The sequence below is a fragment of the Amblyraja radiata genome, chromosome 4, assembly GCF_010909765.2.
Source record: "Amblyraja radiata isolate CabotCenter1 chromosome 4, sAmbRad1.1.pri, whole genome shotgun sequence".
NCBI lineage: Eukaryota > Metazoa > Chordata > Chondrichthyes > Rajiformes > Rajidae > Amblyraja > Amblyraja radiata.
The window spans coordinates 60,955,046-60,982,045 of record NC_045959.1 but is presented as its reverse complement, the minus strand read 5'-3'; the positions used below and the strand labels follow the sequence as shown (position 1 = coordinate 60,982,045).

Here is a 27,000-nt window from a genome sequence, read left to right as displayed (position 1 = left end):
AAGTCTCCACAAGTAGGATTTCTTGGTGCGGGAATTTTCAACATCAGCATCATTTCCCCTTTTCACTACAGGAAGGAGTTGTCGAAAATTGCCACAACAAATGGTAAAGGGGCTGTCCCACTTGGGCGACCTTATCCGCGAGTTCTGGCGAGTTCTCGCAGCATGGTCGATAGGAGGTCTTTGTAACTCTCCTTCATGCTCGAGAGCAGTCCCTTCGAAGTCTTTTTATTAATTTTTTCAAAAGCAAAAACAAAACAAATAATAATGATAAACATAACAGTGATATTGATACATAGGAATCAGGATTACATTAAGAACAAGTATAACCTAAGTATGAGTCCAGTGTCAAAATACACATTGGGTATAGACCTCCCGGTCCCTATGTAAAAATAGTTAAGTGTTTAAAAGAAAACTTGTCTATATAAAAATAAAAAAATAAAAAGAAAAAGAGTAAAAGGAGAAAAACAAACCCCCCTAAACTAGGGGGGGGAAAAGCAAAACAAAATCTGGGCTGCAAAGCATTTCAACAATTTAAGTCCCTGTTTGTGGTCAAGTCCGTTCCACCGGATAAAGGTAAAAACATTATTATAATGGTTGGAGAGGGGCCAATTTATATCGTGTGAAAATGTTGAATAAAGCTTCCCCAAGTCCTATCAAATGTAACCAAGGGTTCAACAACGTCACTCCTAATTTTTTCTAAATTTAAACATAATATCGTCTCAGAGTACCAATGGAGTGTGGTCGGAGGGTTAGAGTCTTTCCATTTAAATAAAAGAGATCTTCTGGCAATTAATGTAGTAAAAGCAATCAGCCGATGGGTGGAATGGGACAAATGAATAGAATCTAACATTGGTAGCCCAAATATTGCAGTAATAGGATGATGTTGTAAATCAATACCTAAAACTACAGAAATAGTATCAAAAATTTATTTCCAATATTTTTCCAAAAGTGGGCAAGACCGAAACATATGAGTCAGTGAGGCCACTTCAGAATTACATCTGTCACAGGTAGGATTTATATGACCATAAAAACGAGCTAACGTATCGTTTGACATATGAACTCTGTGAACCACCTTGAATTGTATCAGAGCGTGTCTTGCACACATTGAAGAAGTATTAACTAATTGAAGAATCCTCTCCCATTTCTCGATAGGTAGAGAAATTTGAAGTTATCTTTCCCAATCATTCTTAATTTTATCAAATACATCTATTTGTAATTTCAAAATCAACTCATAAATAGTCGTTATTAAACCTTTCTGATAAGGGTTCAAATGTAAAATGTTTTCCAAAATGTCGGTTTGATGTAGTAACGGAAAAGAGGGTAGTAGAGTAGTCTTCAAAAAATGTCTAATTTGTAAATATCTAAAGAAATGTGAGTTAGGTAGATTATATTTATTGGAGAGTTGTTCAAAAGACATAAAACAACCATCCAAAAACAAATCACGAAAAGCTGCTAATCCCTTCCTCTTCCATAACAGAAAGGCTTGATCAATACTAGAAGGTTGGAAGAAAAAATTAGATATGATAGGACTCGATAAGATAACATCATTCAATCCAAAAAACGTACGAAATTGAAACCATATTCGGAATGTATGTCTTATTATTGGGTTAGTCGTATATTCAGTCTCGTAATTGTGAAAGATAACTAGGCCCCTAGGATAGAAGCAAATGATAACCCTTGCATAGAATCACGTTCAAGGTTTATCCATCCTGAGAGTAGTCCCCGTGTACTCGAGGCCTCAGCTAGGTCGCGGCGCATTTTTTCCAACATGTTGAAAAATGCCCGTGAGTAAAAAAAGGTCGCCATGGAAAAAATCAATACTTTTTTTACTCGTACGTTTAGTCGTAGTAGGTTGGCGTGTTAGTCATAGGTAACCGAGGGTAGTCGTGGATAGTCTTCATCATAGTCGAAGGAGGTCGTCTTCACTCTCCACTATTCTGTGTCCAATTTTCCCGAAGTTAGTCGTAGCGAGTTAAAGCTAGACTTCAACGTGGTCGAAGGAGGTCTTCTACATAGTCGAAGGAAGTCTTCAACATGACATTTTTTCAATCTCTTCTAAACTCGCCAATTAGGTTGCACAAGTGGGACAGCCCCTTAAGAATGCCACCAAAAGGCTTAGTGTTGGTACGTACATTTGGAATTCTGTCCACCACTTCAAAGCTCTCCCTCCTAATCATTGGGCATTCATCCCAAACAATGGGTTGCACTTGTCAAACGTGCCGTGTTAGAGTTCTTCTCAATATTGCAGAATGTATCCTCGGTCACTTGGATGGATATCTTGAATCGAGAATGTGCATTTCATCCACCAGGCATTAATCTAGCTGCTATCCCAGAGAATGCTACAGCAATAGCCACATCACCTTGACCTCTAACTTTGGAGATGATCAAATTGGTGATAAATATTTTCCCGTTCCTCCTCCCCCCGTCCACACACCCCTCCTTCCCCTTACACACACCCCCAGCTTTGGCCTACCGTTGCCGTGGGCTGCCGCTGGGGGTGTGTGTGAGGGGAGGGGGTGTGTCGGCGGGGGGAGGGGGTGGTGGGTGTAACCCGCCAGCAACCGGCCCCACCTGTGCCCGGCTCCCTCAATCTCCCCCCCCATCTCCCTCTGGCTCCCTCAATCCCCCCCCCCCCCCCTCTCTCCCATCTCCCTCCTTACTTCCCCAGGATCTCAAGGTTGCAGCAGTGGGCCTCGCAGCCGGCCAGGCTCTGGGCTGCTCCGCACTCTAGCCGCGGTGATGCACAAACTCTGCTCGCTCCTTCAGCTTTATTGTGACAGAGGAGCTGGCCAATCAGTGTGGTGATGGTGCGCAGGAAGAGACGTCGCCATCCTGGTTGACAGACTGGAAAAGAGACCCATCTCCTGAGGAGAGGAGACCAATCTGCGCATGCGTGGTTTTTAAGATTTTTAAACCTCGATAACTTTTACAATATACCACCGATCGGAATAAAACTTGTTGCACTCACAGCACAGGAGAGCGAAAATTCGTAGCGCTACTGCGTACCGGTTTTACACAGATAGAAAAATCCCACAAACCGGAAGAGCACAAGTTCAGAGTTTTAGTTATGTTTCGATAAGATAGATATATAGATAGATAGATAGATAGATAGATAGATAGATAGATAGACAGACAGACAGACAGACAGACAGACAGACAGACAGACAGACAGACAGACAGACAGACCAGACCAAGTGGGACCCGTGTGATGCCATGGGGGAGCGGCATCACACGGGAGGGCTGGTCCCTGAACGCGGCGTCAGCACTTGCCCCGGAGCCTGTTCGCCAAACGCAATATTCCACCACTCGCCCATAGCCTCCAACTGCGCAAACGCGGCTCATTTCCCCTCATCCCCCAACACTCCCTCCCCCTCATCTTCACCCTCCCTCTTCTCTCCTCTCACCTCCTCCACTCCCTCCTTCACCTCTCCCTCCCTCTCCTTTCCCCTACCCTCAGTCACTCCCTGCCCTCAGTCACTCCCTCCCACCCTCCATTGCCCCTCTCCCCTCCATACCCCCCGACCCGTTGGGGTCCAGTTTCCCACCACTCACCCGCTCCCCCCACCCCCCCAACGCAATCAATCCCTCCCACGTGGGGGGAGGGGGCAGTCGGTGCTTCCCGGAGCCAATGAGTGGACTCGACTTTTAGTTCAGTGTCCGTGCTCCCTTGAGCCAATCAATCCTTCCTACATGGGAGAGGGGGTTGTGGGGGCAGTGTCGGCACTTCCCGGAGCCAGTGAATGGACTCAACTTTTGTGTCGGCATTGGCGCTCCCCTGAGATAATCAATCTTTCCCGGTGGGGTGGGGGGGGCAGTGGGCGCTTCCCAGAGCCAATGAATTTACTCGACTTTTGGGTCAGCGTCAGCGCTCCCTGGACGCAATGAATCCTTCGCATGTGGGGTGGGGGGGGGGCAGTCGGCGCTTCCCGGAGCCAATGAATGGACTTGACTTTTGGGTCGACATCGGTGCACCCTTGAGCCAATCAATCCTTCCCATGTGTGGTGGGGGGGGGGGGGGGCGCAAAATTTTCACTCTCAATCTCCTTGAAGCTGTTGATCCCATTATCCCTCTGCCTCCTCTCCTTTTCCCTACCCTCAGTCACTCCCTCCCTCATCTCTCCCCTTTCGCACTCCCCACTAAAGACAATGTTTAAATAAAATGTCTTCTCCCATCCCCCACTCCGTCAACTCTCATAGCTTGTGTATTGGCAGCAGGGATCACATTGTGATGTCGTTTTCGGAATCTTCACAGCAGCTTGTGTAAATTAGATCCCATTGCAATTGGACGACTGAGATGCCAAGTGGCGCCATGTGCGGCAGCCTCGCCCGCAGCTGTCTGTCCTTTCATCCTTTTGTTATTTTTAGTCCGTCTTAAAGTTTGTTTTTGGAGGTCTTCTAGTCTTATGTGGGGGAAGGGGGAAGCCGTTTTTCTCAGTCACTACCTGGTCGAGGATGCGTCTTTTTCCGCGCCTCATCTTCGCCCCCTCCTCGCAGCCTACCATCTGGACTGGCGCGGCCTTTCCTGCCGGAGACCGACCAGAGCTTCAGCGGCGGCGCAGCACTGAATTTCATCGTGGAGCGGGCGATGTCTTACTGGAGTGTTGGGCCAGCTGATTACATCGCGGAGCTGTGGTTTACGGTGCTTCATGTCGCGGGCGGCACTGACTTTAACATCGCGGAGCCTGGGATCCTTGCCGGGGTCGCCAGCGTTGAATCTCCGCCCAGCTCGGCCTGTGGACTTCGGGAGCCGCGGTCTCCGGTAGGAAGAGGCCGATTCGGAAACTCCGAGCAGCTGAGAATGTTCTCTGTTCTGACGTCAGAGCTCCGATCATCCCGCGAGAGGGCCTGAAACATTAGGCTGCCGTTGCGGCAAATGCGGAGGCCTTAAAGGCCCTGACCACGGGTGAACAAGAGGAAGAGGACTGAACTTTATTGCCTTCCATCACTGGGAAATGTTGATTCCGCTGTGGGGGATGTTCATGTTAAATTCTGTCGTGTATTGTGTTCTTTTTATTCGTATGGTAATTCAAATCTCGCTGTACCAATTGGTGCATTTGACAATAAATGTTGCTGGAAAAGTCTCCCACTCACAGGCAGTTATTATTTTCAAAGTTGGCTTTTTTTAAACTTTAAATATTAATAATGTGAAATATAACATCAAATATGTAGAAACTTTATACTAACGACCATGGGGGGAAAAGCTAAATAAGATTCTGCAAAAATTCTCATGCTATTGTGTACCGTTTTGGCATAGTTCCTTGATCTCACAGACAGACAGACAGCCAAACAAGCCACGGCTTTTATTAGTATCGATAGACAGACAGACAGACAGATAGACTATATAGATAGATTATAGATGTATGTATTTGTGTGTGTGTGTGTGTGTGTATATATATATATATATGTATGTGTGTATGTATGGATATATATATATATATATATATATATATATATATATATATATATATCTACGTATGTATGTACTCATCCCCCCCCTCCCTGTACTCGGGGTCTGAAGCGCGTTCGGGGACCAGACCCAACGCGTCTGCACTTGGTCTAGTATATATAATATAATCACACACACACGCGCAATAATTGACTAAACAGCCCAAAATGGTAAGAATAAATCAGAGTCTCTCAATAAATCAGAGGTCATTGCAACTGGTGACTTCACAGCTCTAGATCTGAATCTGACCTCTGGTGCTGTCTTTGTGCATTTTGTACATTTTGCCAGTTATTGTGTGGATATTCCCTAAGTGCTCTGGTGTGCTCCAGCATCCCAAAAACTTCTTCAGGTATGTGGTAGAGAGCATCAGGGCCAGGTTTGGCAACTCGAACACCCGGGACAAAGGAGATTACAAAAAGTGGTGAACACTGTCATGTTCATCATGGATACTGATCACCCCAGCATCAAAGGGATCTATTGGAGGTGCTGCCTCGTAAAGGCCACCCCCTCACTTCACTCATGCCATCGAGAAGAAAGTAGACCAGAAAACTGTAACATCAGTGTTCAGGAACAGCTTCTTCCCACCAACCAATAGGCTGTTAAACACTGCAACCTCCAACTAAGCTATGAACTGCCTTGATTGCACTAGTGACTTGGAGCTTTGTTTTTCCACTATATTGGTTGTTTTTATTGAACTTTTTGTTGTTTGTAATGACACCATACATGTTACATACCTGCTGCAAGTAAGAATTTAATTGTACCATTTCAGGACATGACAATAAAACACTCTTGACATTTGAATAGTAGAATTTCTGGGAAATTAATGGGAATGTTTGAAGAATGGAATGGAATTGGCAGAACTGGGTGCTTGATGGTTGGTAAAGTGGGCCAATGTGTTTGTTTTCATGCTGCAATTCATTCTCTAAAATCGGCAAGAAAACATATGTAATGCATCCATGTTTGCAAGAGTATGTAAAGGAGTATGTAGGAAAAAAGTGGAAATAATGCAGGTGCAGTTATGTTGTACAGTCAGGTTAAGTGAGTGGCAGTCTTGTGACAGTTGGAGTGGTTAATGGGGTTGTAAAGAGTTGTCCACTTTGGGATCACAGAAAATAGTAGAAAAATAACAGAACGCAAGCATGTTTTGTAGTTATTACATGATTTGGAGAATTAGTAGAAAAGCTATGCAACTGTACACAGTCTTGCATTGCACACAGTTTTGGTTTTCATCTAAAAATAATTTTGTCGCAGAGGAAGTGCATCAAAGTTTACAAGACTGATTTGCAATAAGAATTGTCCTATGAGATGATATTGAGCAGACAATTCCTATAGTGGTGAAACATTAAATATTGAGGGGAGTGTTCCTGCGAAGATGTTTTTCCTAGTTGTGTACTTCAGGGTGAGGAATTAGTCTCGGGGTTGGAAAATGATAATTGGACCAGATATTGTTGATCCAGTTCACCTACTTACTCATTTTGTTACCTTCCAATCCCCTACACGTTCTTGTGTCGTATCAGTGCTGGGAACATATCGGCAAACATGAAGCATCCCAACTCTTTGACTGTGGCCACGATGCTGACAAGGCCACTCGCGGTGATATTAGTAAATCTTGTTGCCGTTTTTTTTTTAAACCCACCTCTGAGCTTTGACAGTGCAAAGCCTCGCACCTGACTTTGCCATTTGTTAAAATTTGAGTGACTTGATTTCTTGAATCTCTCTTGACATTTAGGATACATGCAAACTTGTAAAAATAATGAAATTAATTAATGAAGATCACTACTTCAAAACAAAACAAATTCCTAAAACACTAAATCTAAAGCAAAATAACAAAGTAACTTTTCATCTTTACTTCATAATCCTGAGGCGTCTGATTCAGCTTCAGCTCTAAACTGTTATGGGATCTGAAAATATTTTCCTGCACTAAACATCTTCCTGCTTACCACCCACCCTCTGCCATGGGGATGTGGAGGGGGGAAATACAAAGCACAACAGCAAAGAAAGCTGAGAAACCGGATCCAATGTATAAGTAATACCCAGTTTGGGAGTTCATGGAAAGGCCCCGTGTTGAGGTTGTTGTGTGCACTGCTGAGTCCAGCTATTTTGGTGCTGGTACGCTGCAGTGCATAAGACCATTCATGGTTTGGCCCACGTGCTGAATAGATGGGGGGGGGGTGTAACTTTATAATCTCTACATTTGCTTTTATTTCTATGTTTTAACAAGTACAAGAATAATGGAATGAATCGAGAAATAGTACAGAAGGGAAGGGAAGGTTTTGCTGGATATCCAATTGTTTGAGTGTATCATTTCTATCACTAGTCAAAGGCCTAGTTTCATAGCATATAGTTTCAGGCTGTTTCCTGTGGAATTTGTATATGTGCCACATTGGGTTTCACATCTTCACTGAGTATTTTGTCATTTGGTGCACAAGAGAGCAAAGCACCTTGGTCATATTGGCTGAATAAATAGCATTATCACTTCTGCCAAATAAATTTTCTTCCTTTTGTTGTGTGTCACTATCCCACTGTTGCGAGAATGGTCATATTTACAATGATATGCATTATCCAAATGGTATGATTCTGCTCATTTCTGTCTTTGTACGGACTAGTTCAGCAGAGTCTGGTCTATTATTTCTCAGTCGTGTGATTCCAGGCTTTGCACACTGATTGCATTACCAAATCGTAGAATGGTGCAGACTTTCATGTGCTTGGACAGTTTTGTGTACGGGGATGCATCATTTGCTTTGCTGAACTACAACTGAATCTTTGCTTTAATATTTTTTTCAGGCTTTTGACATTACTGGAGAGAAGAACTTTGTAATTACAACAACAAATAGGAATGAAATCAAAAGTCAAAACTTTGGTATGTCCATTTTGTACTAGGTTGTTCATTGTGGTGTGCTACAGTATCCTGACTTTATAGAATGCTTCAAATACTTGTATCGCGAGTAAACACAAAATGCTGGAGTAACTCAGCGGGACAGGCAGCATCTCTGGAGAAAAGGAATGGATGAAGTTCCAGGTGATAAAGAGGTTCGCAAATTACCTCTTCCAACATCATCTATTGCATTTGGTGTTCCCCATGTGGTCTCCTTTTGCATCGCAAGACCAAATGTAGACAAGCGACCATTTTACTGAACACTTGCGCTCTATATGCCATGGCCTGCTGGAGTTCCTAGTAACTAACCATTTTAGCTCCTGGTTCATAGAAACATAGACATAGAAACATAGAAATTAGGTGCAGGAGTAGGCCATTCGGCCCTTCGAGCCTGCACCGCCATTCAATATGATCATGGCTGATCATCCAACTCAGTATCCCGTACCTGCCTTCTCTCCATACCCTCTGATCCCCTTAGCCACCAGGGCCACATCTAACTCCCTCTTAAATATAGCCAATGAACTGGCCTCGACTACCCTCTGTGGCAGGGAGTTCCAGAGATTCATCACTCTCTGTGTGAAAAAAGTTCTTCTCATCTCGGTTTTAAAGGATTTCCCCCTTATCCTTAAGCTGTGACCCCTTGTCCTGGACTTCCCCAACATCGTGAGCAATCTTCCTGCATCTAGCCTGTCCAACCCCTTAAGAATTTTGTAAGTTTCTATAAGATCCCCTCTCAATCTCCTAAATTCTAGAGAGTATAAACCAAGTCTATCCAGTCTTTCTTCATAAGACAGTCCTGACATCCCAGGAATCAGTCTGGTGAACCTTCTCTGCACTCCCTCTATGGCAATAATGTCCTTCCTCAGATTTGGAGACCAAAACTGTACGCAATACTCCAGGTGTGGTCTCACCAAGACCCTGTACAACTGCAGTAGAACCTCCCTGCTCCTATACTCAAATCCTTTTGCTATGAAAGCTAACATACCATTCGCTTTCTTCACTGCCTGCTGCACCTGCATGCCCACTTTCAATGACTGGTGTACCATGACACCCAGGTCTCGCTGCATCTCCCCTTTTCCTAGTCGGCCACCATTTAGATAATAGTCTGCTTTCCTGCTTTTGCCACCAAATGGATAACCTCACATTTATCCACATTATACTGCATCTGCAGTTCCATTTTCATACCGGCGTTTCTCTTTGTGTCCGCTTTCATTGCCAGTGTAAGGCCACATGCAAAATGGAAGAATAGAACCTCATATTCTGCTTGGTAGCTGACAACTCAACTGTGTGAACATTACCTTCGCCAATTTCAAGTAATTAACCCCCACCCCGAGGCACATACATTTCTCCTACCATCTCTCACCACCCTTGTCACCGTTCCCATCCCCTCTAAAGAATGCATTCCCCGTTTGCTTGTCTCCCAATGCAGTCCCATATTTCCCTCCTTCCCAGCTTTGCATTTCACCCTTTTTTTCCTATCCTTTCCTCCTTCACCGCTAACCTTTGTCACTTGCAACACCTATTTGCCAACCATCTCTTCTCCCTCCTCCCCTCCCTGTCAACTGGAATCACTTTTTATTTGGCAGCCTTTGCCTCAACCCCCACCTCTCTTTTCCAGCTTTCTTTCCCCATATTCACAATCAGTCTGAAGGGTCTCGATCCAAAATGGCATCTTATCTATTACTTTCACAGATGCTGCAGAGCTCATTATGCACTGTTTTTTGCTCAAGATTCCAGCAACTGGATTCCATGTTTCTTAAATGTGTTGATTTGTAGGTGTCAATCAGGACATTTGTCTAAAATATTACAGATATGCAACCTTGTGAAATGTAATAGTATATAAATTTTGAAAGACATTAAGGCTACTTTTTAGTTGCAACTCATTTTTGTGCAGCATGTATAGTGCAGCACAGCACAAGAACAGACCTTTCAGCTACAAAGTGTGCCGAACAGGATGCTAAGACCATTTATCTACTTCTTCATTATCCATATCCCTCCATTCCCTGCATATCCATATGTCTATCTAAAAGTCTCTTCAATGCCACTATCTTATCTGTGAACTTGAAATATTAGCTATGACATTTAAGTTGCTGTACACTAACAGTAAATTTATTCAAGTCTTTATTTTTCCAATATAGATAAATGTGTCAAAGATGGAACCACCTTGTATATACTTCATTCAACAGACCAAATACTGCCCTCAGCAACGAGGGAAAGAATTGATTTTCTTCCTCACTATGATACATTGGTTAAAAGTGGCATGTATGAATACTATGCCAGTGAAGGACAGACTCCTTTACGTAAGTTACATCCAGCACTCTTTTAATTTGATTTTATGACAAATAATGCTAAATTGAAACCCATTATATATTGCTTGTTCAGAATTTCTTGTGGTAGAAAGATTAGTTTATACATTTTTTTCTCTTTAAAAACAGCATTTGCCTTCGCTGAATTGATAGATAATTCATTGTCTGCAACAGCGGCCAAGAAAGGTATTCGCACTATACAGGTCCGACTGGTGAGTAGGATGTAGATTAAAGTTTATATCATAAACTTGACAATCTTTTCCAATTTGAATTCCAATGTTTTCTTGTTCATATTTTTGAAATAAATGATGAATTTAGTTGAGTTTAGTTTATTGTCACGTTTACCAAGATACAGTGGAAAGCATTTGTTGCGTGCTAACCAGTCAATGGAAAGACAATACATGATTACAATCGAGCCATTCACAATGTACAGATACATGATGAAGGGAATAATATGAGTAACGTTTAGTGCAAGATAAAGCCAGTAAAGTCTGATCAAAGATAGTCTGAGGGTCTCCAACGAGGCAGATAGTAGTTCAGGCCTACTCTCTATTGGTGCTAGGATGGTTCAGTTGCCTGATAACAGCTAGGAAGAAACTATCCCTGAATCTGGAGGTGTGTGTTTTCGAACTTCTACGCCTTTTGCCCTATGGGTGCGACTCTTCCTTGATTAAGCTGGTGGCCTTGACGAGGCAGTGTAGGAATAAATTGAGTGAATGGAAGGGAGGTTGGTTTGTATGATGGTTTGGGCTTTGTCCACAATACTCTGCAATTTATTGCAGTCATGCATGGAGCTGTTGCCAAACCATGCTGTGATGTATCCCGATCAAATGCTTTCTATGCACATCTGTAGAATTTGGTGAGAGAGAGTTGGGGACATGCTGAACTTCCCAAGCCTTCTAAAGAAGTAGAGGTGTTGGTGTTGCTTGCCATGCTGTAAATATTTTACCAGTTGGAGGTATTTTAGTCACTTCACTGATTAGACCTATGATTGCAGCATAGGTTAAGACATTTCCATTACAAAGGTGCATGTAAAAGTGAGAGGCGATTTTGCTAAAATGTAGAATTTGGGGTAGGTGCTGCCAAGATATTCTGGATAGCCTTGTAAAGAAAATAAGTTTCTAATAAGAGATCACCGATTTCAAATTGAGAAGGAATTTATTTTCCTGATGGTGAAACAGGAAACTTTTTGCTCAAGATTCCAGCATCTGCTTGGTGCTGAAAGAACTTGGCAGGTCAGGCTGCCCCCTGCCTCTGTGCAAAACTCATTGATTTCATCAACTTTACTACTAACTTCCATCCTGTCCTCCAAATTTACTTGGACTATTTCTGTCACCTCTCCTTTCTTGATCTGTCTCCGTTACAGGGCACAGACTATGTACTGACATCAAACCCACTGACTTCCACAGTTTACTTGGCTGCACCTCCTCCCATCCCGCATCTTGCAAGGATTTCATCCCTTAGCCTAAATGTTGTATCTGTGCACAGGATGCAAATTTGCACTCTAGGGTACCAGTGTCTCTCTCCTCTGTGCATGCAGGCATTTTATCAAACACTTGTGTTTTTATTTTCTTGATGGTTGTGTATCTGGTGTCTCTCTCCCCAGGGATTTGTGGCAGTCATTTAATATATTGAAGGCATAGATTGACACACATTTAAACAAGGGAGTCAAAAAATAAGGGGATATTGCAAGAAAGTGGTGTGACCTAGATTGGATCAGCCATGACCTCATCAAATGGCTGAGCAGGTTGGAAAGACTGGCCTGCTCCTGACTGATTCTTGTGTTATAAGAATTTGAGATTCATGGTGTATGGAATTTGTTTTATTAATTTTTACAAAATGGAACTGGTGCAAACTTGAAAACTGATTGGCCTCCTGTGCTGCTTGATTTTTATATTTGATGTTGAATTTCTGTGCCCTTGTACAATTATTTCCCACAATTGTGTTTAGCTTGCAGATTCTGTTCAGTTAACTGTTTACTGTTTGTTTGTTTTTTTTAAGTTGTTTGATGATTCTCAAGGTAAGCCAGCTGTGGCTGTAATTGATAATGGGAGGGGAATGACGTCCAAACAACTTAACAACTGGGCTGTGTATCGGCTTTCCAAGTTTACCAGAACAGAGGACGATATTGAAAGGTTAGTTTCCCAGATATATAAATGTAATTATTTCTTTGAATTAAGTTACTGGTTTATATTGCTTAATCTATATACTTTTAAAACTCTGTGTGTGTGTGTTTGTTTGTGGGTGTATGTCAGATTAGATTTTTGGCCTTTGATTCGTTGGTCCGCCAAAACCACACGCCAAAACTCCGAGATTTTTTCCATTTCGCTAGCTATTTTACTTTTACATTCGCATATCCACTCTTCATTACATTTAGACATTTTTTTGTACACATTTTTAATAAAATGTTCCCCACCCCCCACTCACTAATTTTTTTGCCTACTGCTGGCCAGCCACCATAACGGCTGTTGCCGCCCGGCTCTCCTCCAAAAACGCCGACATTTTTCACTGTTCAGGGGAATATTACAAAGCAAAACAATGTACCGATACTGGAAATCCTCCTTTGATTAACCATTGATATTGGCTTCAATTTAAAGTAGCTTACATGAATGGATGTTTGACAGAATTGGGTTGCAAGCAATGTTTGTAATCGTATCTTGGCTTGCTCATGAGGACTGGCCGCTAGAACTGTGCTGCAGAGATACTGGTCCTCAACTAGAATGTATAATTTCAGAAACAGAAATTTGAGGGTAAAACATAAGAATCTAATTTGTAGCAAGGATTGAACAAGAAAGAGTAATTTAAAATTGTTGAAGAAAGAACTGCAGATGCTGGAAAAATCGAAGGTAGACTAAAATGCTGGAGAAACTCAGCGGGTAAGGCAGCATCTATGGAGCGAAGGAATAGGTGACGTTTCGGATCGAGAACCTTCAGACTGATTGATGTGGGGGTGGGGGGGGGGGGGGCGGGAAGAAGAAAGGAAGTGGTGGAGAGACAGTAGGCTGTGGGAGAGCTGGGAAGGGGAAGGAGGGAGAAAGCAAGGACTACCTGAAATTGGAGAAGTCAATGTTCATACCGCTGACATTACAATTACGTATTAAAATTGTAATTCTTCAAAAAAAAATGCATTGATTTGTTTTGAGCAGCCTGCAGCAAAGTAGATTGAGGTTTTGATATTGTAATATTATCAGGGTAAGGTGATTATCCTTATAAAAGTCTGATCTCAGATGTGTGTGTGCGTGTATTTATTTGTTTGGATGTGATCACATCTTTTCGAAAAAATGATGGGTGAACGGTGAAATGTTTACATATTCCGATAGAGATTTATGCTGTGCAGTCAAAAATCACCTTATCTGAAAATTTCATGCATTATTTTTCGAGTTATTAATGAAAATGTTCAAGAATATGAAATAACTGAAAATAAAACCGAGCGGCTTTGGCTGATGGCGTCACAATGGCTGCGTGCTGCGTCTGCACTGCGAGTGACGTGCCCCCTCCCCTGCGAGCTGCCCGTCCGTGAGTTGCCCGCCCCGATTCCCTCCTCCTCTGCCCCTCTCTCCCTCCCCCATCTCTCCCCTCGCTTCGCTCCCCTCCCCTCGCTTTGCTCCCCTCCCCTCCCCTCGCTCCCCTCCCCTCGCTCCCCTCCCCTCTCTCCTCGACCCCCCCCCCACTCGCCCCCCCCCCTCTCCGCCCCCCCCCCTCTCCGCCCCCCCCCTCTCCGCCCCCCCCCCCTCCCGCCCCCCCCCCTCTCCGCCCCCCCCCCTCTCCGCCCCCCCCCCTCTCCGCCCCCCCCTCTCCGCCCCCCCCCTCTCCGCCCCCCCCCTCTCCGCCCCCCCCCGTGGTGAACAAAGGTGGGACGTCAGGCCGGTTCAAACAGTCGTTTATTCAGTGGTGACACGTTAGGTTGGTGCGTTAACTATAATAACAGTGTTGCTGTAGCTGAGCAAGGTTGTTAACTCGGGCTCAGCTACCGGTTGACTACCTTAAGGTCTCGAGGTGAGATGACCTTAAGTACCAGGACACTCCCTCTAGCCCATGACGTCACGTGCCCGCCCTCGTAGCTCCTGACGAGGGTTCGAGCATGTGGCCCGTGTATAGGCCGACGCCACAATGTAAAAATTTCACCGTTACCGCGTCAGGTTTTTATATTATCTATGATATCTATATAGAGATATTTGGAGATGATAGAGATGATATATATATATATATAGAGAGAGAGAGAGAGAACGCGTTTTATTCATCTTGAAAACAAAATATTATGCTCTTTTGTGGAATAATTCCATATGTACACATTATTTCTCTTCAAAATGAAAGTATTATTCTTTTCTCAGTGACCATTCGGGGTATATTCGACCACCTGTGGTACCTCGTAGTCTCAATAGTGACATTTCCTATTTTGGTGTTGGTGGGAAACAAGCAGTTTTCTTCATTGGTCAGTCAACCAGAGTAAGTTAATACATTTAAATATATCAACAAGCATTCAATATTGAAATATTGCTTTTATTTGTTCTTGGTCTTGCCAGTGGAAATCAAAATGCCATTCCAATCTTAAAATGATGCATTGTGAGATTTTGTTAAATTTCTCTGTAATTATCATTTTTGTTTTGGATTTAAAATGTTTGTAGAAACCCATAACTACCATTACAAAGAAAAACACGTAAATATTCGGAACAATTTCGAATTGAACATTAGTATGCTTCAGGCATGATCAGCCATGATCATATTGAATGGCGGTGCAGGCTCGAAGGGCCGAATGGCCTACTCCTGCACCTAATTTCTATGTTTCTATGTTCAGGCACGTGCCGTGAGTAATTACTCAGCTTAGGCTGTCAATCGGCTTTTTTTTAAATCTTAAACCGCGGATGCTCAGATTTTTCTCCAGAGGTAAGCTGTCAGTCGACTTTTATAAAGTCTTCAAAAGCCATATCTCTTAATAGAGTACCATATTTCCCGGCAATGAAGGAACACCTGCGTCAAAGATGCACCCCCATATTGAGTTGATACATTTTGAAAGAAGGCTGGCAGGACACAATTTCTCACGTGAAAAAAAAAAATCAGTAAAGAAAGTAACAATTCAATTTGCCCAAAGCTTCCAAGTCTCCTTCATTCTGAATTACTGGATGGGTGGGGGGGTGGAGGGTGACGGCAGGTGGAGAGATGGCGGGAAAAATGGGAGCACACCGGGACAAGTTGAATCAGTTGTGATCTTATTTAATGACAATACTAGTTTAAGAGACCAATTGGGGGGAAGAGTTCCTTTCACAGCCTGTGGGGAGTCTGGCCAGGGGTAAAGTTGGGGGAGGGCAGGAGCGTTGAGAAGGAAGGGGTTGGGATCATGCCGGCAACCCACTCACTCACCACTGCTGGGCGCGGAGCCACCGCATTGTGGCCGGGGAGGGAAGTAACTCAGGTGGCTGCAAGAGGCCGCCGGGACCTCAGCGCTTTCTGCCGGCCGGCCCGCTCACCTCTGGCAGTGCTCTCCATCTGAACACCTCTCTCCTGCCGCTCGCTGGTCTTGCTCATGTCAGCTGCTTCCCTAAATCCTTAAATTCCGACTGCCGCCAGGAGCAGGACATGGCCTCAATTGCTGCGCTGGGTGACACTGCATCGCATTCATTGCCCGGTCCGTGTCTTTCAATGTAGACCGGACAGTGAGGGGACCAGCTCAAGAGCAAAGATCATAGGGGGGAGCGGGTCAGCGGGCGATGGATAACAGGACAACGGGCGGTGGAGCTTACTCCTGCGTCAGCAAGAACAAGGGACCAATTGAGGTTACTTGCGCTGGCACAGGAGTAAGCTCCACCGGTCGTTGTCCTGTTATCCATCGCCCGCTGTCCTGCTCTTGTGCTGGTTGCTGGCATGATCCCCGACCCCCTCCTTCTCAACGCTCCTGCCCTCCCTGCAACTTTATCCCTGGCCAGACTCATCACACGCTGTGAAAGGAACTCTTGTCCTTTTACAGCCGCTTCCCACTTTACAGCCGCTTACCATCAGCTGCCAGCAATGAGGGATAGACTTGGCTATCCCTCAGTACAGCAACATCGTTCTTGATGTTGCTGTACTGGGGAATAGCCAAGTCTATCTTACTTGGCTAACAACCTAACCTTCTGCCTCCAAGACGCATGTAAATTTTCGTGCCTTATTTTTGGGCAAAAATTTGTCTTCATTGCCGGGAAATACGGTATTTAAAAACAAATAGCTCAAAGAAATCTACTTACCACATTATTTGTACACAAACTCCATTCTTCTCTCTTTGTTTCTTAAGATAATGACAATCCATACTTGAAAAACCCTCCAAGAAACTTGGGCTGCGCATGCACAGTACACATTCCACAGTGCAAAGGCACAATTTCAGCTGCCTTCAGCTCCACTTGTCATTGACGGCTTGAAGCAGCGTTGACGGCACGTGGGTTGCACACACTTACGGGTATTGCATGTACTGCGCATGAAAGGCATGGAGAATTATGCCCACCTAAGAGATCGATCTCTTAGTTAGGCATCATTCTCCCGTGCCTTTACTATTTATATTTAATAATTACCATTTTATAATTTTAGTCAGGGTAGGCAGAGTGCCTACCTTGCCTACCCTGACGGCACGTGCCTGGTATGCCTGTTTGCATAAATTGCATCCTCATTTTTATAAGTAATGCAACAGTGTAGTTTACAAAATGCTAGGTGTTAAGGGATATTTGAGTTAATTCAAAATTACAGTCCTTGCAATCTTCACTAATCGTCGCAATTACATTTAATTTAATACAATGTTTTGATGAAAAACTATGCCATTGAAAAATGATTGTCTTATTTCTCCAGATGATAACCAAACCAACAGATTCACAAGATGTACATGAGCTAATACTTTCAAAAGACGATTTTGAAAAGAAAGAAAAAAATAAGGAGGCAATATACAGTGGGTTCATCAGGAACAGAAAGGTAGGTGTTGCTGAGTCCGTCTGAGGCCTTCATGTTAAAGCACCAATCTGTTTTTAAAAATAGGTCAATGACTGAGGGGGGAAATCTGACTCGTCTTGTGACTTTATTCCCAATAGATTTTGAATAATACAATCTGTTAAAATTAAGGTTTTGTATTTTTCCCATTGATAATTGAACGTACCTGGCAGCAAAGTGGAATTCGAATTGAAATTAAATCTTATTGCATGCGATTTACTAATAGGGAGGAAGAATCTGACACGGTTTAATCTCAGTTTGAAGGCGGCACAATGGCACAGCGGTAGTGTTGCTGCCTTAGTGCCAGAGACCCGGGTTCAATCCTGACCACGCCTCCTGTCTGTACAGAGTTTGTACGTTCTTGCTGTGACCGCATGGGTTTTCTCCGGGTGCTCTGGTTTCCTCCATACTCCAAAAATGTACAGGTTTGTAGGTTAATTGGCATCAGTAAAAAATTGGTCTAGGGTACGAAATGTTCGTGGTTTCGCTGGGCCAAAGGACCTGTTTCTAAGCTAATATCTTAAGTCACAATCCAGTTTGAATTTAAATGGGTTAATTGACATTTTTTGTACATGTATGTTTGTTCAGGCAGTGTGAATTTGGCAGTTGAGTTAGATGGTGAATGCATTTAGAAATCTTGGTGCATAATATTTTGCAAATAAGTAACAAAAAATTGTTATGCTGTGTTAAATGTTTCTTTATCAATAGCCAACTGATTCAATGCATGTCACTAGTGAAGATGAACGATTCCTTCATAGTCTCATTATAGAAGAAAAAGAAAAGGATAGTTTTACTGCAGTAGTAATCACAGGAGTTCAGCAAGCCCATGTACAATACTTGAAGAGCTACTTTCATCTTTGGACAAGACAATTGGCGTAAGTAGCAAGTGTTCCTCATCAGTGTTACCACAAACTGTCCTGAGGCTTTCAAATATGGATGTAAACATATTATCCTGATAGTGTATAAGAACCTATTTCTGTCCATGTAAGTAATTTGAAATATTTCGAGCTGATTTGTAATTTGCTTTCTAAAGGGGTGCATCGAGTGGAAATAACATAATTTGACAGTTTCCACACCACATTTTTTGAAATAATTTTGAAATACAAGTTGGAGTTGTGTTTTGCCGCAATGCAATACTTGGATTATTGCAGTTTTGCCATTTTTTAACCTTCCTAACCAGATATTTGTTCCACTGACACGGAGGCTTCAAACTAGATTGGCAGGGGGGGGTGGGATCTCGTGCAGGACAAAGGCACGTGAGAAGCTAAAAGTTGGTATTGAGGGTGGTGTGGGAAAGGTTAGTGGACAGAATAGGCAGGTGAACGGCAGAGAGCGAGGAAGGAAGGAGGGTTGGTTTACACGGCACGTATTTTAATGCAAGGGGCCTGATGGGTGGTAAGGCAGATGAGCTCAGGGCATGGATAGGTATGAGCGACTGGGACGTTGTAGCCATGACTGAAACCTGGTTAAGGGAGCGGCATGATTGACAGCTCAATATTCTGGGGTACAGGAGCTTCAGGAGAGACAGGGGTGAGGGAAAAAATAGGAGGGGGAGTTGCATTGTTGGTTAAGGAGGATGTCAAAGCTGTGTTGAGATATGACATTACAGACGGTTCGTCTAGTAAGACTATGGGTGGAGCTGAGGAACAAGAAAGGGATGATCACTTTGTTGGTGGTGTATTAAAGACCCCCGAATAGTCAACGGGAATTAGAAGAACAAATGTGCCGAGAGATTGCAGACAGCTGCAGGTCAAATAAGGTTGTTGTAGTAGGGGATTTTAACTTTCCTAATATAGATTGTGAAAATCGTAGCATGAAGGGTTCAGATGGGGTGCAATTCCTCAGAAGTGATCGGGAGAGTTTTCTTAAGCAGCATGTGTAGGCCCCCACATGTGAGAGGGCAACGCTGGATTTCTTACACTAGTACTAAGCAAGAATCTATCAATCTCTGCCTTAAATATATCCACTGAGTTGGATTCCACAGCCTTCTGTGGCAAATAATTCCACAGATTCACCACCCTCTGACTAAAGAAATTCCTCCTCATATCCTTCCTAAAAGAACGTCCTTTAATTCTGAGGCTGTGACCTCTAGTCCTAGACTCTCCCACGAGTGGAAACATCCACTCTATCCAAGCCTTTCACTATTCTGTACTTGTTGTTCTAAACTCCAGCGTGTACAGGCCCAATGCCGCCTAATGGTCATCATATGTTAACCTACTCATTCCTGGGATTATTCTTGTTAACCTCCTCTGGACCCTCTCCAGAGCCAGCACATCCTTCCTCAGATATGGTGCCCAAAATTGCTCACAAAATTCCAAATGCGGCCTGACCAACGATTTATAGAGCCTCAGCATTACATCCCTGTTTTTGTATACAAGCCCTCTTGAAATACATGCTTGTATTGCGTATCCTGAGTCTGCTCATCCTAGAAGCCAAAATTTACATTTTTGTCTTTAAACACTTGAAGGACTTGAATACACTTGTATGGATTCTGAAGGCATGTTATTTCCTTGGTGTTTAAAACCTATTTATTTCAGATTGTATTTTTTATTCTGCATTTGCTGTATTACTGACAAACTTAACATTTGTGAAAAATATACGAATTTTGCATTATTCGTAGGCACATATATCACTACTACATTCACGGACCCAAAGGAAATGACATAGGGGGCACTAAAGAAACGGGGTTTTTCAACAATATTGACATACAGGCAAGTTTGTAATCATTTTGTACCGCCTCCCGGGAGAATTAAGTGAAAAATAATAATGTTGTCTAAATTTTGTGCCTTTTTTACTCAAGGCGATTAGTGCAAGAGTAAATATATTACGAGAATTATTATAAAGACTGTCTGAGACCACACTTGGAGTGCCGTGTGCATTCAGTTTCCTATCTTTTTTTAAATGCCCATTGGAGGGAATTCAGCAAAGATTCACTAGATGGGTTCCTGGTTTAGCAGTTTTGTCTTTCCCATTCAAACAAGGAGACAATGTCAGGTAAGGTTCTATTCTTTAGTTTAGATTAGATATAGAGCGGAAACGGGCCTTTCAGCCCACCAAGTCCGCACCGACCAGCGATCCCTGCACATTAACACTATCCTACACAGGATGCAGTGTGGTTTTCAACAAGCAGAGGGAACTGGAAAGATCCAGTTTCAGAATCAGAAATGGGGCACTTAGTACTAAAATGAGAAATGTGTTTGTGGGCCTATGAATTGTTGAATTTTTTTACGATACACTGTTGTGGATGCTCGATCAATGATTGCATGAAAACAGATTTCTGTATAGAAAGGATTTGGAAATTAGATGAGATGATGGTATGGAGGTAGATCAATCACGATCTTATCGAATGGCAGAAACGTGTTGAAGGGCCTATTGGTCAATTTTTGGTTTTATTCAAATATTGTTTTTATTGAAAAGAATGGTAGCTTTAAAATCTCTTGTATCTGTTTTTTCTGCATGCACCGTGGGCCAGGATTCTTTGTATTTTAGTGAGTGTTCAGTCCACCAGCAATAGATCTTTCAAATTGACCTATTACACTGCAGGTCCACCTTAAGACCGCTTGCTTTGATCTTTTTTTCTTATGGATTTTAAAATGTAGATTTAAGTTGAGTGGAATAGGTCAGTTTTCTAAAACTTGTTGAATCAAGAATATGAAGGGCTTGAATAATGCCGGATGATTGTATCATTCCACGGTGAAAAATCTAATCTAGTTTTAAGAACTAGACTAATTGGGACCCGTTGTGTCCCTGTCGCACAGGAGGCCTGGTCCCCCAACACAACCCGTTCCCCAATGCAATGTTCCACCACTCACCCATTCCCCCAATGCAACCTGTCACCCCAACGCAATATTGCACCACTCGCGCATATCCCCCAACTGCGCAGGCACGGCTCATTTCCCCTCATCCCCCAGCACTCCCTCCCCCTCCTCTTCACCCTCTCTTTTCTTTCCCCTCCTTCTCCCCTCCCTCACCTCTCCCCTACCCACAGTCACTCCCTCCATCCATAAAAAGCAGCATCTGCAGTTCCTTCCTCCACATGTCATTCATTGTTAGCTGTGGTTTACATTGCGTTGACTTGACGATTGGACCTGGGCCTCCACTGAACCCCCTCCCCCACCCTGCGTGGCCGCCGCCGGTGATCGGGTAGACGATAGACAAGTTATTGTGAGGAGGGGAGTTTGCGAGTGAGGCGGGACAGGCTGCCGCCAGTGCGGCAGGAAGGGGCGTCGCCATCCCGGCAGTGGCATTGACTGACAGGAGAAGAGACCCATCTGCGTGGCGCTGACTGAAGGAATCTGCACGCGCGTTTTTTAAGATTTTTAAACCACGATAACTTTTACGATATACCACCGATTGGAACGAAACTTGTTGCACTCGCAGCACAGGAGAACGTAGCGCTGTCACAAATAGAAAAACCGTGCAAACCGGAAGAGCACAAGATCAGAGTTTTAGTTGTGTATAGTTAGATAGATTCCAAAAGTGAATCTGTTACATAGATACACTAGACTAAGTGGGACCCGTTGGGTTCCAGCATCACGGGGGAGGGCTGGTCACCAACGCAATATTCCACCTCTCCACCAATTCCAATGCTGCTCGCCAGGGGGGGCTGTCTGTTGCGCTAGTATGGGTGTTGCGGGCTGAAGGTACTGGTTTCCAGAGGGCTAGTATAGACATTGAAAAAAGACGAGGCAAACAATTGGGCTGCAGACACCCGACAACCATAATTCATTTTGTGAACACAAACTTGTTTAAAAAAAAGGCGAGGCAAACAATTGGGCTGCAGACACCCGACAACCATAATTCATTTTGTGAACACAAACTTGTTAAAAAAGGCGAGGCAAACAATTGGGCTGCAGACACCCGACATCCAAAATTCATTTTGTGTACACAAACTTGTTAAAAAAAGGCGAGGCAAACAATTGGGCTGCAGACACCCGACAACCAAAATTCATTTTGTGAGCACAAACTTGTTTAAAAAAAAGGCGAGGCAAACAATTGGGCTGCAGACACCCGACAACCAAAATTCATTTTGTGAACAGAAACCTGTTAAAAAGGGCTGCAGCCACTTTACAGCCGCATCGAGAGGACTCACCGTGGAGTAGACGTGCGTTCAGTGTTATTCGCAGCTCAGAGAGCCGTGAGCTTCTCGCTTCCTGGTCTGGCAGAGACTGAGTGAGGCACGACACTTCCTGGTTTTATAGTCCCTCCCCCTGCCGCCAGCGGGGGCAGCAGAGAGAATGGGGAATTTTGTAAAAACATTAATATCTCTCATTTTTCATCGACGGAAAAATTCTTCGCACTCATACGGCGAAGGGGGGCTCTGAGCGAGGTGGCCAAAAATGACGGCCGTAGGTGGTCTCTCGGATATCGCAGCACAGTCGGCCAAAAGCGGTCAAGATCAGAGATTTAGTAATATAGATAGAAAATAGGTGCAGGAGTAGGCCATTCGGCCCTTCGAGCCTGCACCACCATTCAATATGATCATGGCTGATCATCCAACTCAGTATCCCGTACCTGCCTTCTCTCCATACCCCCTGATCCCTTTAGCCACAAGGGCCACATCTTACTCCCTCTTAAATATAGCCAATGAACTGGCCTCAACTACCCTCTGTGGCAGAGAGTTCCAGAGATTCACCACTCTCTGTGAACAATGTTTTTCTCATCTCGGTCTTAAAGGATTCCCCCCTTATCCTTAAGCTGTGACCCCTTGTCCTGGACTTCCTCAACATCGGGAACAATCTTCCTGCATCTAGCTGTGGCGACTGAATCAGTTGCAAAAGTTATATACATATGGGAAAAATAAAAAGTAGAGGCAATTTTTAATTGGTCAATTGGTTAGATGGGAAATACCAGTCAATTATAATAATTTATTCTATGATTATTTAATTTTAATCTTGATGTAATGCTTTTTTTCTTCTAAATATATTAAAAATATTGTTTTAGAATTTGAGTTGGAGATCTGAGGGGTATGATTTTCTCATATGGTGTTGGTTATATGAGATGAACTAATGAAGTGGTAGAGCAAGTTACATTTACAGCATTTGGATAATAATGGAGAAGAGGATAATGCGGACAAAAGGAATTTGTGTAAATGGGCTTTTGATCGGCATGGATGAGGTGGAGGAGGCTCACTTTGCACTGGCCTTGTATGTTTTGTCAAACATATGTTCCCCTGAATTGCCCAAATACCTTTCCACCATGATAAAAGTGTTGCATAAATATGTATGAAATTACTAGATGGATGTAGCATCTGAGGTGGTTTGTTACTGACCAGGAATTGGCAGCACTGAGCAAAATTGGAAGTTATGCTCACTGCTTTTTGTTGAGTCATTAAGCAGTGTTGCTTGCTTGGGCTTATTCATTTTCAAATCATTTGTTATTGAAATATATTAATTATATTAAGGAACAAAGATTATTATTTAAATATATTAAGGAACAGAGATTGTGCTGAATTGCAAATTTATTCAATAATTAATTGCTTTGCAATTTGATCTAATGGTGCAACTTTGTCATTATTGCAATGCATTTTCCATTCTAACTAGCTTTTTTTTTGTCCCTTTTTGTATTAGATCTCAATGTTTGAGAAGGGAAAAGTCCCTAAGATTGTCAATCTCAGAGAAATAAAAGATGACATGCAAACTCTGTTCATCAACACTGCCGCTGACAGCTTTGAGTTTAAAGCACACGTGGAAGGTGAAGGTGTTGTAGAAGGAGTAATACGTTATCATCCTTTCCTGTATGATAAAGAAACCTACCCTGAAGACGTTAGCTGCCCATTCAGTAAGAAAGTTTTTGTCTTTTCAATAGCCAAATAATTGATGAGGTGGGCGGACTTCATTCTAACATGGAACAGTTTGAATATTTTCCTACATTTGCAGTCTTTGTTGGAATGAATACATTATTGGTGTATATTTTGATCAGATTTTTTTCAGTCTCCAACCTTTCCTAATCCATCTGACTTATGGTTTAAATGCATTATATAAGGAAGGTAAGGAACTGACTTTTTTTATGGACAAGATACCTTGAACCTCACACACCTAAATCATGCATTGCTAAAGCAGGAAGTGTTTTCATAAACTTTTGCTATATTTTGCAACAAAGTACAAGTAATGACAAATGTGGTGTCTAAAATGTTTGAGAATTCAAGCATTACCAGTTTGGTTATTAATAAATCTGTAGTAATTTTGACCATACAGTTATATTTATATTTTAGGTGATCCATTTTACGTCTCTTAGACATTATTGTAAGCCTTAATAATTAGATTTTGATGTACATATTGCTAAATGTCCATTATGTACCAATCCAGTGCTTCTAAACCCTGAGTAATGTTGGAGATTTTTGACCTTTTTTTCTGCTTCATGAAGTTATATCAATTTTTTTTGTAGTTTAGTATCAAAGCTAACTTTGGTCTTTTGGTTCATGTGAATTGAATTTGTATATCATGTGGACATTTCATTTTTAATGTACTTTGGTAACAGTGGTAGTGAAGGAATTGCTGCTAATTAGTCTGACTTTTTCAAGCTGGATATTTTTGATTTTCTAGGTGTGGCTGAAGATGATGAGGAAGATTGCTATATTGCCGATAGAGGTGCCAGGGGAAAACGGCCAATATTTGAATGCTTTTGGAATGGGAGATTAATACCATACACCACAGTGGAAGAGTAAGAATATGCATTATTATACTTTGTTTTGCTAATGGTATATTTGTTTTCTCCACGTAGGTAATCATCTTATAAGGCTACGATTTCAAAACTATTGAGTCTTTTAATGGTGCTAATTAGTTCCTGATGGAACCCTAGCATACTATTCAATGCCAGGGTACTGCAGTCTACTCCATCTTGATATGGGATATTTTGGTAATGAAGTTCTCTGTTAATACGTTATTCTTGTTGCGCTTATGGCCACCCTGTAGGGGTAGTAAGCTGAACTAAGTCGAGGAAAAACAAAGGATTGGCCCATTCTACAGTCCACACCTATTTGATTATGTTGATTAAATGACCAACCTTTTGAACTTGACCTAAACAGCATGGCTTCAATGATTACCTTATTCACTTGAAATTACGGTAACACTGTGTTATAACCGCCTAAGCTATGGGTTTTTTTTCACACTTTTTAGATGTTGGAGATTGTCCTTTCAGACTGCTAAGATCCATAAAGTAACTGAATGATTTCCTTATCCTATCACATTGCTTTTGTACTTAAATTATATTCTCCTACTCAATGTCATTCTCAATTGCAGTCCTTGCAACATATAGGAATTTGATTTTAAATGGGTCAGGACTCCACATAGTTACATTTTCCACTTCCATGTTTTATTTTTTATTTACATTTCCATACTTGGAGATTTAAACTTTATAATTCAAGTATGAAGCTATCACTGAATTGATAAAATATTTGACTTTGACAATGCTTTTTGAAGTTCTTAAATCAGTTATCCAAAGGAACACACAGTTTAAAGTCAGATTGAAAATTGGGGAAGGGAGGAGATTTCTGAATATAGTCTATGTATAACCATATAACAATTACAGCACGGAAACAGACCATCTCGGCCCTACAAGTGTAATCAGCACTTTATCTCAAACTCTGCACCTGAACACTTTTAGTGAATGTTTTTATCTTAATTTTAACTTTTTTGTTTAAATGGGATATGTATAAATATCTTTTATTGCAAAATCTGCTGCCAAGTAGTTTTTTTAGGAGCAGAATTAGGCCATCCAGCCCATCGAGTCCACTCTGCCATTCAATCCTGGCTGATTTATCTTTCTTTCTCAACCCCATTCTCCTTCCATCTCACCATAACCCTTGACACACTTGCTAATCAAGAATCTGTCATTCTCCAATTAAAATACCCAATGACTTGGCCCCCACAGCCGTCTGTGGCAATGAATTCTGCTTTCCTGCTCACCTTTTTCCCCTCTAAAATTTCAAAACCCAAGAAAGGTTTATACAATTGCTTCAGTTAGACTGTGCCTCAAATCAAAACTGTCAAGTTCAGGAAGTATTATTTAGTTTTTGAATCTGCAGTATATGCTGACAAGAATCCACATGATAATCCTTGCTTTTCTAGTTTTGAATTTTGCTCACCTCCCAAGAAAAGAGGACTTGTGGCACTGGAATGTTTCAACAGGATTTCGGGCGTACTTTTCACCAATGATAAATTTCAGGTCAGCACCAACAAGTTGACGTTTATGGATTTAGAACTGAAGTTGAAGGATAAGAACACACTTTTCACACGTGTTGTGAATGGCCAGGTAATAAAACCTAATTTGTTTATTTGGTTCTGGTTGCATAATTATATTTTATATTAAATTATGTTGTTTGTATTAAATTGATTTGTAACCCATTTTATTTTGCCACGATCATGATTCTTATTGTACAGCTCTATTTCATAGAACATAAAGTATAGCACAAGAAAAATTGTAAAGAT

The 27,000-nt window shown here is 42.4% G+C and overlaps 1 protein-coding gene across 1 annotated transcript in view; it reads left to right on the top strand.

The window, feature by feature from the left end:
- smchd1 (structural maintenance of chromosomes flexible hinge domain containing 1) overlaps positions 1-27,000 on the top strand; it is a 124,611-nt gene that overhangs the window by 9,515 nt on the left and 88,096 nt on the right. The window contains exons 2-12 of the mRNA XM_033019603.1: positions 8,231-8,306; positions 10,460-10,621; positions 10,757-10,839; positions 12,629-12,762; positions 14,959-15,073; positions 17,438-17,557; positions 18,281-18,447; positions 20,193-20,283; positions 24,142-24,352; positions 25,117-25,234; positions 26,641-26,824. Coding sequence (XP_032875494.1) covers positions 8,231-8,306; positions 10,460-10,621; positions 10,757-10,839; positions 12,629-12,762; positions 14,959-15,073; positions 17,438-17,557; positions 18,281-18,447; positions 20,193-20,283; positions 24,142-24,352; positions 25,117-25,234; positions 26,641-26,824 — 1,461 coding nt within the window. The remainder of the gene's footprint in view (positions 1-8,230; positions 8,307-10,459; positions 10,622-10,756; positions 10,840-12,628; positions 12,763-14,958; positions 15,074-17,437; positions 17,558-18,280; positions 18,448-20,192; positions 20,284-24,141; positions 24,353-25,116; positions 25,235-26,640; positions 26,825-27,000) is intronic.